Below are 13,265 nucleotides of genomic sequence, written 5' to 3'. Positions count from 1 at the left end.
TATACAAAAGCAATTCAGTTACTTTGTGAGTGGGAACTGAGTCACAGATCCATTTTCAGCCACCATTTCCTTAAGACTGATATACCCGTCAAAACTTGAAATACAGTGACACTGACTTTCTGTTTCCTATTTAGATATATGCTTAAAGATTCACAATTCACATCTCCCTACACAAATGCAGTGCAAGAGGAATGACTGCAGCTTCCCAGAGTGTACTTCCCTTCAAGTCGCACAGTATCCCCTGCAGCCCAAGCCTTCCGTATCTACATTCAACTAAGGCGTTCTTGTCGGTTTTCTTAGCTATATATAATATGATAGAAAACATCGTTAAACATTGTTTTGTGGAAATTGAAGGAACTGCGTTAATTCTTCGAGTTATCCGAGTTCGACACAACAGTAAACTCATGTCTCAATTAATAATATGCATGGCCAAACTGTTTACTTCCAGACAACCGTAGAATTAACAGAACCGTGTGTGATTATAACAGACATATAACCAGTCGCAACATCCTCGATAATCTCCAGGGTATGTGTTCCGATAAATCTCCACAATACCTTAGATGCATCTACGGCTCTGCCCGAAAATTGTATTACTTCCTTTGGCTGGCTCCGCATTCTCACAGTAGCCAATCAGCTAAGCCGCCGTTAAAACCGAGCCTGCTAGTGTCAACAAAGATAGCGGTCGCAGCCGCGAAGGTTTGTTCGCAGTGCGACTCAGAATTTTGGGGAAATCAAACAGACAAATTGACAGGTCTGAAACATTAAACACATATATGTAAGAACTCCTTCTACCTCTTTCAGGGTACCTCTGCAAAAACTGTGTTGCCAAGTTTAATCGGTTAGATAATTTAAGAAGCGAAAGCGACTTGTGGTTGGTACGCTCAACTTCCCAGCGTAGACACCTGATTGGATAAAAGCCAGCCAAGGAGGTTATAAAATCCGTAGATGCATCCAGGGTATAGTGGAGATTTAACGGAACGTATACCCGGGAGATTATCGAGGATGCAGTCGCAAATGACTTTGTGAAGCATTCTACGTTTATATATTTACACAAAGCGAGTTTTCCAGTGTAAAATCACATCAAACTTGAATTCTTTTTCACATATTGTCTACAACGAAATCTGGAAGTGGTTAGTATAACCCTGAACACTGCTTGTTTGACAAGTTACTCTGCCAAAGTAATGGTGGCGACAAGACCCTTTCCAAAACCAGAAAACATAAAAAGAGTCTATTGTTCGATTCCTACTTATCATATGTATGTGTTTATTAATCACTGTCCAGTAGTAAAGATACAAGGTTCTCACGTATCCATGCATTAGCCTGCGGGGACAAACCTTTAATATAATAATAGTCCATTTATATTGCGCGTTTATCCATGCACATTGCATGCTCAAAGCGCTGACATATTACCCCTGGTCAACGAGTACAGAACACTCCTGTGAAGAATACAACCGGTCGCCTGTCAGGCCTGCTCAAGGTTCAACTTCAGACTACCATCGTATCATACCAGGTATCCAATTTTACTGTTGGGTGGACAGAGGCAATTTTGAACAAACTCACTTGCCTAAGGTGAGACCACATGCGTCACATATGCTTCGTTGTGGGCAGGACTGAAGTCCTAGAAACTTTCAGGAGTCAAGCTGCCAAACACGATAAACCATCCGAGTACTGTCCGCGACCAACGTTGCTTAACTTCAACTGATTGTGACCTGAGCTCTACACACAGGACCACACACCGCCACAAGGATTGTCTTGTTATTTAAATTTTGTTTTCTCAGTGTTACAAATCGATTTGTGGTACACCTGTATTGTTGAAACAAACAACTCGAGCGATAAATGTACATCTTGCGGCGAGACACTTAAGTAGCCTGACCTGCACAAATGTGTGGACTCTGTTTTACAGGCAGATATTTTAAGGCAGTGTCTTCCTGTTATTATACGGAATTCTCCATTGACGATTTTAACCTGTTGCGTAGTGTGATTAATGTAATGAGACTATCTTTTGTTGAGTCTGAGTATGGATGTTTAGGCCTGCCACTCCCTATTAATTGTAACACCACCCGTTGACGTTACTTGTCCTTAAGTTCATAAATCACACTTTTTGATTTGGCAAAACTACGATCAACTTGGCATACTGGCGTCCAAAACATCAGTTTCCTATTTCTCTTTGGTGTTACATATGCATGAATTTGTAAAAAGGAAACTCAACCAGTCCAACGATTGCTCTCGCTAGTATTGTTGTGTTCGGGAGATAATCCATATGATTTTATCATTGAAGTACATTACCACGTGGCTTTCTGTTTTCTTCTGATCGAGATATACCTGGTAACACATCTATGGTATTTCTGTTTTGGATTACCCCAGATGTTTAACCATTTAACCCGTAGACTATGATTTTAAGATAAGTGACTGTATTGTTTATCATATTGTTGAAACTTAAAGACTCAGTGTTGTTCAACGAGCAGGGCAAACATCTACTTTTTATAATACCATGGGTGTTATCAGTTTGTTCGAAAGCCTAACCATTAACAATTTACAATGTGAAGAGTAAACAATGCGTGGAGTTCGGCGTAAAAGCCCAGGATTTATCAAAGTGGGTCAATCGATACATTATTATATCCTGTTCAAATAACATAACACAAATAAAGTACAATGTACTCAAGTGACGACTCGGTGAAAGGAACGTCGGATCTGCAGCTAATCATATAATTCCCTGGGAATTTCAGAAACAAATAGGGATCTATTTCAACGACATTCAGAAAACCACGTTATGACAAGTGTATATGAGGGTCATCGATGTCTATTACTCAGGCAAACCAAATTCAAACGTATCAAGAAACCGATAACATGGGCTCCTCAGTTGAGCTGACACAAGAGTTAAGGGTGTTGCAATTCAAATATTTAGAATTGAAGTATATATAAATTGTTTTATAGGTACGTTTCGTCATATGTTACTAGTAAATACAATTTGACACAATTAGATTCCACTCTTTCAGACCTGGTATTATCAATGTAATAAAGACATGTTTTTGATGTGGTTGGAATCGCACAACCAGCCATGCTTTTAGTAGAGAATACGATAACTATCAAAAATATTTTATCACTTATAGAACCCAATGCATGTTGTCTTACTCCGCTACATGCAAACGTAATGTCGTAATCTGCAGCCATTTCATCTTTGTTTGGGTTTGTTTGTTTTGTTTTTCTTGTTTTTGTTTGTTTTGTTTTGTTTTGTTTTGTTGTTTTGCTGTTGTTTTTGAGGGGGTATTTGTGTTCTTTGTTTGTTTTGTTGTTCGTTTAAGTTTTCTTTGTTTGTTGGGGTGTTGTTGTTTGTTTGTAATTTGTAGCTGTTGTTTTGTTGTTTTGTTTTATGTATTTTTTGTTTCGGGCGGGGTGGTCTGATTTGAATGTTTCTTCGTGTCAAATGCCTCTAAGCTAATTGTATTTAAAAACACAATATTACAATATGATAATGCTGAGTTTTAATAAAAGTAGTCATGTATTCGGTTTGGCTTTACATCACAAATATATGAAATACACAATGCCATTTAGGAAGTAGTCAAATGTAACTTGTGTGTATATTGGGGATTACACTTTCTTAGTAAAAAGTACAGACTCTCGTACTTTTGTTCCGGGATTCGAACCCACACCCCCAGAGTCAGGGCACCTAATCGCCAGCACACAAAGTCAGACGCCTGGACCGCTCAACCACCGCAGCTTCCACAAAGATGGAAGTCGGTCAACTGGTAGTCTAGACTGCGGACTTTGTGTACCCCTCTGATATGTGTTAATTGACACGGCTCCCACGACCGAAAGTGGGAAATACACAGTGCCATTTAGAAAGTGGTCAAATGTTCCCACAACGTTGTAGAGGGATCGGGTTGTTGGCACAACGCTGACGGTTTGGTTATTATTTAACGCCACACTTAGCAGTATTCCAGATATATGGCGCCGGTTGATAAATAATCGAGTCTGTACCAGACAATCCATTGATCAACAGTGCGAGCATCGATCTGCGCAATTGGGATGCAATGACATTTGTCAACCAAGTCAGCGACAAGCATGGGTTTCTGAAGACCAATTTCAACCCGGATCTTCACGGGTCCACAATGCCGATGGTATCTCAAGTGGTTGTTCTGTTGATTACGTTATAAATTCATAAATTCCAGGTCTTAGTGTGGACGTTGACGTGCGAGGTACCGGAATCTAGCATTCCCATGACTTGCCATCTGCCAGTCTCACTTGGTGATGCCCTTTTTGGTAAAATCTTTTCAGAGGCTGCTTAGACTAGTAATGATAACGGACAGGGTACGAGGCCTTCAAGAGAACGGCGGAAGATATTTGTCCCAAGCATTACCGTTGGTTGTTTGGTTTCTTTGGAGAGAACAACTGGTCAATTAAGCTTATTATCTTTTTTCAAAGACTCGAAAACGGCATTTCTAGTTGTTATGGGACAATTCATATGCTTACTAGACATAGTTAACACTGGAATTGGTGTCATGTGAGTGAGTGAGTGTTATCAGATGCCACTTATTGTTCAGTGATATCAAAGGTGGACGTTAGAAATAGAGCCCACACACTGTACCAATGTGTGGAGTCGAACCCATGCACTTTGTGTTATGTGCAACCGCTTACTATAAGGTTAGCCCACCTACCCTGATGTCACAGGGAACAGGTACCTTGGTGTATGCTCAATAACATGACGTATTCAGGGCTATCATTGAATGTCTGGTGTCTGAAATCTTGTGAGGTGAATACCATTCAGGTTTTATTCTACAGGGAGGTAAAATGCCATTATCTATCCGTATCTCCTGTGCTTAGCCGACAGTTCATGAAGTTAATCGATTGGTTTATCAACACTAAGATAATCAATCAACATAAAAATACTTCTATAACTAAACAATGGTGGAATAGCTCACACTGAAAGCCGCGTCAGGGCGATATGGGAGGTTAATAACACACGCGACACCATTTCATATACTCTAAAAGGATTACCTTTGTCACAGTATGCACAGACAAAGGCAAACATCCTGATTCTCCCAGGTGCTCTTCCTGTCTGTCGAAACTTATCAGCAAACCCTCATGTTTCGGTTTCTGTCCTGCCAAAGTATTACATGTTTGTGTAGTCACGTATGGAGTTACGGTCGCATTAAATGATAAGTAACATATTTACCTACTTCAAGCAAGACGCTAATATTTTAGTTAATCGATCACGTCGACTAGACTCCACAATGTAAACATTCCATATATCGCTGTAATCACTTATCACGGTGTAGTGGAAGGCATATCGATTATGTTTTATACCAAGCTTTCTAAGATTAACGGGCAGGGTGGCACGTTGCTTGGTGTTGCTTAATGTTTCACAACGCACCCTTCTGTTAAGACAGTAAACGTCCCCAGAAAATAATATATGTCCGTCTAGGAGCATTACGTCCAGCACTGAAAGGTTGGGTTACAGTCATGACGTCGCCTGGTCTTACATGTATATTAATGAACCGTAACCTGACACTTAAGCCGCTGATGTACTTTTTGTTAATATATTTATACACAAAAGACAAAAGTCTCAAGATCCTTGTACAGATATAATTTCTTCAATATATATATATATGTGTGTGTGTTTATTGAGTGAGTGAGTGAGTTAAAATATATATATGTGCGTGGGTGTGTGCGTGCGTCTGCGTGCGTGTATAAAACCATCGATGTGCTGACTACAACACGAGAAGGGTCAGCTAGCTCGTCAGCAGGCATGAGATTGCAGGAACTGAATGGAAACTACGTGATGGATGCTTGCACAAAGCAGCCTTCACAATATAGCGTGTACTAAGCATATGTGAAGTAATATTATCCCTTTGCGCAAATACCCGATGTTCTTATTCCTTATATAGAAGCGACTGAACCCTTTCCACATACGAACCCGTGAAGGTCCGGATTAGAATGAACCTTCAGTAACCGATGCTTGTCAAAGAGGCGACTAACGGGATCGGGTGGTCAGGCTCGCTGACTTGGTTGGCACATGTCATCGGTTCCCAATTGAGCAAATCGATGTTCATGCTCACTGGGTTGTCTGGTCCAGGCTCGACTATTTACAGGCCACCGCCATATAGCTGGAATATTGCTTAACTCACTCACTCCACATACGTATGCAATCACTGCTGAAAGCAGAGTCGATTGTACAATTCTGACCATATCATCGGTGTTTGTATATTCGTTTGTTTGCTTGATGAACGCCGCATTCAGCATTATTATATCTAAATGACGGCAGTTTGTAAAGAATCGTGTCAGGACCAGACAATCAAGTGATTGACGTCATAATATACAGTGACAGAACATGTGTTTAGGAATCACTATCAAATAGTGATGATACCAGGTGTTGAAAGGTTGAGCGTATCCTGCTCGACTAGTTGTACTGATCATAAACATGTTCAAAAAGCCTAGTCAACAGTTCACCTGAAGATAATTGGGAACTGATGGTGCATGTTTAAACATAGAATTACATCGGGCATATATTTTATTCACAGATTCATCAAAGTATAAAATGCCCTCCACATTTCTATCATAATACCTTTCGAAAGCTTCGTGTGGGCTTTGAATCTTGTTACCTTGATCAAACAACTTCTGAGCAAGAACTGTACGAAATCATGATTAATAGAGGAGCATGCTTGATTGTCCCTCAACAATTGTGAACACCGAAGGTTGGAGCTGTTGTAATATTGTTCGACATGAAGGAAAGTTGACTATAGGGAAGTTGAAATCACCTCTTCTGTCATACAGCCGTGTGGGAGTTTATTGTCCCTGTTAATCTTTATGCATAGATATAAATATGAAACAGTTGAGGGGACTCACATGTTGCCGTAATTTCAAGTTCAAGTAGATATATACTAGCCACGTAAAGAAACTGTGCATTGTCAAAATATGATCCCAGTTGCTAAGTACGATAACAATGTCAAAGGTACATATAAACTTTAATGGAGGGATCATGAGACCATAACAAGTCGGGAGAATTTCAATTGAAAAGTCAATCACAATGACGTCACGAGTCCACAAGCGGGACAGGGGTCAAACGACCATGTCACAAGCTCAATAACGGGTATGTCCACCATCGGCATTGAGAACAGCAGTGCATCGACGACGCATAGAGCCTATCAAACGTGCAAGGAAGGCTTGTGGGATGTCACGCCAGCTTCTCTCAAGTTCTGTTGCAAGGTCAAGGACGTTATCTGGCGGATGAGGAAGACGGCGTAGACGTCGATGCATCACGTCCCAAACATGCGGAGAGATCCGGTGAATTTGCAGGCCAGGGCAGTAAGTCAACGTTGTGGTGTTGCAAGAAATCCATAGCAAACCTTGCCGTATGAGGGCGGGCATTGTCCTGTTGGAATGTTAACCCAGGGCCATGACGTTGCAGAAAAGGATTGCCACAGGTCGAAAAAATCTGATCCCTGTAGCCCACACCAGTTAGGTTGCCCTGAACAATCATCAAAGGAGTTCTTGGGCGTGCTGTTATTCCACCACAAATCATTACGGAACCACCACCAAAGCGATTCCTCTCCAAGACACAGGCCTGTGCATAACGTTCTTCCACGCGTCTATAGGCACGTTGACGTCGATCACTATGGGAAATGTTAAACCTGGACTCATCGGTAAAACAACATTTCTCCACCAAAACAAGGGTCTGCGGACATGATTTCGGCACCACATTCGGCGAGCTTGTCGATGACGTTGTGTCAGGATAAGGCCGTATGGCGGGACGTCGTGGTCTGATCCCGTGATGACGTAAACGTTGTCGAACTGTTGGGGTGGATACGGCGAAGTCCTGGGATGGTTCGGGCAGTCATCACTGCAGTCTGAAACCTGTGGCGAAGATGGGTCACCCTTATCCATCTGTCCTGTCTTGGCGTTGTTACACGTGGACGTCCAGAACGTGGCCGATCGATGACGCCATTTGTGTTCTGGTAGCGTCTCACCAGTGCCGAAATGGTGTTCCAGTGGAAATGTGCAGCCACTTGTCGTTGAGACATTCCCCACGGACCATCCCAATGGCCTCATGACCTTGTGCAGACGTGAGCCTTGGCATGCTATGCGTTTCATTAGCCGTTTAAGTTTTTGAACGATCGCAAGGGCAGAGGTTGAGCTTTCCAAAGTGATAGTATTGTGTGGCATTCATTTGCTCTGTTTCTCTTTCCCGGAATGCACGTGCAACAACGTATTGCACGTCTCTCAAGGACGAACCCTCTGACGTCACGGAACGTGGCACGTGCATGCATGTTGGATACATGTCACTAACCTCTGAGTCTAAATCCTTATGTGTCTATACAGGTTTGATAAATTTAGATTATAAATTTTGTATGCACAGTTTCTTTATGTGCCTAGTATATCTCTTCAATGGCAGGGAATTGGCTATTTGATGTATATAACACGTGTTATATTTGGGGTTACAATTTCTCATTAAATTAAAATTCTAGTACTTTTGTTGGGTTGAAGTCCTATCCGGATTCGAACCCACACCCCTCAGAGTCAGGCACCTAATCGCCAGCACACAAAGTCAGCCGTCTAATCGCTTGGTTGAGCGGGTTAGACGGCTATTCGTCGAGGTAAGCTTCGAAGACAACGAGCTTTCCTGAACAAAACGTTGTTCCGTCCATTCTATCCCCAGAAGTCGACACGATTGTCATGAACCGATACCAAACATTCGTACGATCTGAATGATGCCTACCCATCTGTGCCAATTGCGTAACCCACTATTGTTCCCCAGATTGTACTTCAATCTTGATGGAATAATCATCATCGTTGTGCTGGAGTCTCATCTCACTCGTCCGGTATCCTCAATCAACAGAAAGTTCCGTCGAGTGTGTTTCACTCACCCCAACCTGCTACAGAATGTCTAGTCCTAATGGAAGTTTGTCTCAAGGACGACGTAGTATTGATGATCTATGTAAGGTATGAATTCGATCTCTCCTGAGGCTGTAATGAGACTGATTCCAATGATGTGATTCGTTACAGTGATGGCACTGCCAGTTTAGTTACAACAGAAGCCACCCCACGTTCCTTCTGTCTTCTTTCAGTAGCACCATACACGTTTAAGCTGGACTCACTCACTCACTCACAACTGTAATCCTATGTATAATGTCTTCTATGAAGCAAGTCTCTTGAGAAAGAGACCATACATGGTATAAAAACAACTAGCTAAAAATTATACTGATAACAGGTTTTATTAGTCTTTAGATCAGACCACTGCTATTTCACTTGTGGGTAAATACATTATGATACAAAGTTGTCTGTAACAAACAATCAGCTTAAATATTGATAAATCTCTGGTTGTGTTATCCAACCAAGAATAGAAAAAGCAATGACAGTTTAGGTAAGTCCTTATGATAGGTAACCTTTGATAACATACAGCACACATACAGGTACAACGCAACTGTGTCCTTCTGTTTTACAGATTGTTCTCCTTGGTTGATTCTTATTCAAAATAACCTATATATTATTGCAATAATCATATCAAAATGTATTTCAAGGATTACAGAAGCTTCATCATCCACTCCATCTCCCAGTCGAATATTTTCTGTCGAGCCTCATTCCTGTGTTGACTCCTTGCAAGGCTTCTCTTCCTCCGGGAGTGACTCAGTTGGTGAAATGTGAAGGGTGATATTGCGAATCTGCTGTGATCGGAACACGTGTGACCTGCCCACACGTCCAGGTTGCGCTGCACGTCAGCCTTTATCAGATCAATGTCAAGGTCATCATAGACATGGAACTCGACTTCAGATACGTTCTTGTTGTAGACCATTAGAACCTTCGAAAAAATACCCATGAGAAATTAACTGTGCAGTATGTGAGAGTCATCACTATGTGTAGTTACAGGGAGTATGTTGTTTGAATCTACTTTCGGGCACATCCTGGGGAAGCTACTCTCATGGCTTAATCTGCAACAGGGCATGTCCGCTGATCTTCGTTTGTCAATCATTGTCAGTTAAAGGTGACACTATTTTGCATGACTATTGTTCCTATGCCTTGACGCCAAACTACACAACACTACCTGCGATACGGACATGTAACCATTCAGTGTAGCTCATAACATATTTATCCGTAACGTGGAGACACACAATTCGCTCATGACTTGTAATTGATGCCAGTCTCGGTGTTGTTGAAGTGAACATTGGAAATACAAAATGCACACAGTATATTTCTTTGTACGAACTTTATCATCCATAAATTTGTGATAAATGTGTTTTATAATGCTGCCTAATCGTGATTACCTTCAGAATTCCTTTTAAGCTCTTAATATCTTCCTGGTGATCTACGAAGACTCGAACCCTGCCCGCAGCCCTGTAAGCCATCTCCTGCTCCACCAGTTCCATCAATGGCATCGGATTCTTCTCGGAGCTGAACATCAAAACCTCAATACTGCCCGAAGGCTCTGTTGGATAACGTGACGTCATCAACAGCACTGGAACCAAGCAATATTACAAGTTGGCTAATGATATAATAAAGAGATGCAATAATGTTCCCGCGAAGAACAAGTTTAAGGCATAAATCATTGTATTTTAATTATTAAATATGTGTTCATTTAAGGAAATCGTTTCCATGAATCCTCATTGAGTTTGAAAGAACAAAACTATGTTCATCCAAACACAATGTCTCTTCACGTATGATGATGTGAATATTTCTCCACATGGCTTTATCACAACAGGGGCGACATCCACCTCAAGGCCGTACTACATCTCTCAAAAGGGTTTACAGTAGACATGTGAAAGTCGTCTTCTCGTGTATTATGTTGGGTGAACAATAGACTTTCCACTGCAGGCTGGTACCTGGTGTCATATACATGCTCACCGAATAGATGGAATCAAACAATCGAGATTCTTGTGATAAATAGACAATGTTTACCGCATCCATTTAGCATACATAAACACAAATTTGGGGGCGCTCGGCATTAATGGGTACAACAAGGGCTAGTCAGCTTCATGCTTCACTTCGGCATGGTATCTCAGTGGGCTAGCACTATAAAACCAGCTTAAGTCGTCATATGAGCGAAATATTCTCCAGCACGACGTTAAACCCAATTTCAACTCACCTCACAAATTTGGGTGAAATGAAATCTTACTTAACAAAGAGTACAGCTGAATGTTTTCAACACAGATGCTGCCATCATGACAGGCAAGGGAGTGGACGCTGGACTCTGCCGTCTCGGTGTCAAAGAAGGTCGCCCGGTCTGTCAGATCAGGGAACGCTCTGGTTGCTCGGTTGATGAACTTGTCCACAACCAAAGAACATGCTTTCACTTTCTCATCCCACAGTGGACCTGAAACACAAACGTGTAGCAAATAGTTCAGTTTATCAGAACAACTATCTAAGGAGTTGTATTTCTTGGAAACAAGTTTGTTGAAGCCTGTAAATGTACAACTAACCATAAAACCAAATTGTCATTGAGATGACACGAATCAAATTACATGCAAACAAATTACAAGTTGTAACAAATATATGTATAGAAAATATGTATTTCTGCCGTTACAATGGAGACATCAATTATCAGTAGATAACTACTACTATTATTCTCCATCATGGTAACTGATCTGTGACGTATATGTACCTTTGTGGTTTGTGCCTTATGTCATAAACATAAACCAAGTTACCTGTCGCCGGACATCCCCCGCACAAATCAACAAGACATTTCTGTATGTCTGGATTGAGGTCCGCTCTGGGCAGGCGACCAAATCCAGCAGCTGAAGTCATTCCGCTCCTGCAACTTTCGAGCCTCCTCCTTGCGGAATGGTAAGGTTTGATTGCAGAATGCCGGCTGCTCTGTCGTGGAGCAGAGTCTGGCGAAACATTCAAACAGCATTTAACACTCTGACGATATAGCCTTTGAACATACAGTTTCAAGTAAGCACTAGATATGCATTTCATCTCAAGACAGTTACTCTTTACAATGAGTATGCTCCAGTCGTCTGGGGTGCCACAATTCACTTCTACACTGTTGCACCACTCAGGTGTATCAGATCCTCCATTTTGTATCCCTTTGATGAGAGTCACAGTCAAGCATCTCCTGCTTGACTGTGTTGAATTCTCCATCATAAGGGATAAATATTTCAATGTTAAAACTGTTAAGGATCTTTTAACTCTGTTCATCTTCATTTAATTCTTGGTTTTTAAAAGAAATTGATTTCTCATTAATGAATTTTGATTAATATGTTCTGTATATAGCTGTGTTTTAATAATTGGTAGTTTGATTAGTAACTTGGATTGTTAGTGGCTGTACTCTCAAGGGGGTTGAAGTATCGTAAAAATATTGTCCCCTGAGAGGGTACGTGTAAGTCCCAAAACTTCGAAAATCCATTTAAACTTACCAGGATTTTAAACGTAGCATTTTTGTCATTTTAATTGTAGCTAACATTTCTTACAATCGCCAGCAGCTGAAGGGATGGTGTAAATCCAACTAGGGTCCATGCAGGTAGCCAAGGTACTGTAAGTCCCCATGGTCCCTAGTATGGTGATCGACCTTCAGTTGTTGGCGATCTATAGCCTGTTTTTATCTTGTATTGTCCTAATCGTGCTATTAGTTTTAACCTTCCACACTAGTTTTAAATCTAATTGTGATATTCTAGTTGTTTTACTGTCCTTCGATGACAGGTTTTATAATGTATACATATTCCATTACAATGTAAAATGTTCTCCTCACGATATGGCTGAAATATTGCCGATGTGACGTTAAATATTAACTCACTCACTCACTCACTCACTCAGGTGTATCATTGTTCGTGTGTTCGAATCTCGTTTTGAACTTAATACGTGGACAGTATTTCTAATATAATACTGTCAATATCACATGAAATCATTCCGTCTTACATACCCATTTTGATGAAACTGGAAGGTGAGGTATTGTTTCGCACTACCTAGAGGATGCATGTCGCAGATCCCTTTGTCAAAAGGATGAATAACAGGACCACCTTTAAAAAACATTGGTTTGAAAATAATAATTATGCAACATGAAATGATATAAATATAGATATTTGAAAATATTAACGTCTGTGCGAAAGAATATTTGGTCTTGACTATCTTCAAAATACATTCCTTTTTGTGTAAAGGGCAAAATAGCAAATAGCTAAGAATCTGTAATGACACCGGTTGTTCGCAAAAAGGGGAAAACTCGTCATGCCCTACAAGTTCAATATTTAGGCCTAATTTTGGTGTAAATTTGTAAGTAGTACTATGACAGAATCATCACATCACCCAGTAGTTATCTCACCCTGAAGCAACTCCTCCTC

General features: G+C 41.0%; 1 protein-coding gene across 1 annotated transcript; it reads right to left on the bottom strand.

The window, feature by feature from the left end:
• Nucleotides 1–9,194: 9,194 nt before the first annotated feature.
• LOC124283831 lies at nucleotides 9,195–13,262 on the bottom strand. The gene is made up of 6 exons (XM_046719862.1): nucleotides 13,247–13,262; nucleotides 12,851–12,947; nucleotides 11,634–11,819; nucleotides 11,105–11,302; nucleotides 10,257–10,447; nucleotides 9,195–9,793 (listed from the first exon to the last, which is right to left on the bottom strand). Exons 2-6 carry the CDS (start codon nucleotides 12,852–12,854, stop codon nucleotides 9,518–9,520), a joined length of 855 nt encoding a protein of 284 aa, XP_046575818.1. The 5' UTR covers nucleotides 12,855–12,947; nucleotides 13,247–13,262; the 3' UTR covers nucleotides 9,195–9,517.
• Between the last annotated feature and the right edge of the window lie 3 nt (nucleotides 13,263–13,265).

This window comes from Haliotis rubra, unplaced genomic scaffold, assembly GCF_003918875.1.
Source record: "Haliotis rubra isolate DU_JTF1 unplaced genomic scaffold, ASM391887v1 Scf1097, whole genome shotgun sequence".
Taxonomy (NCBI): Eukaryota; Metazoa; Mollusca; class Gastropoda; order Lepetellida; family Haliotidae; genus Haliotis; species Haliotis rubra.
This window is presented reverse-complemented; position numbering and strand designations above follow the sequence as displayed.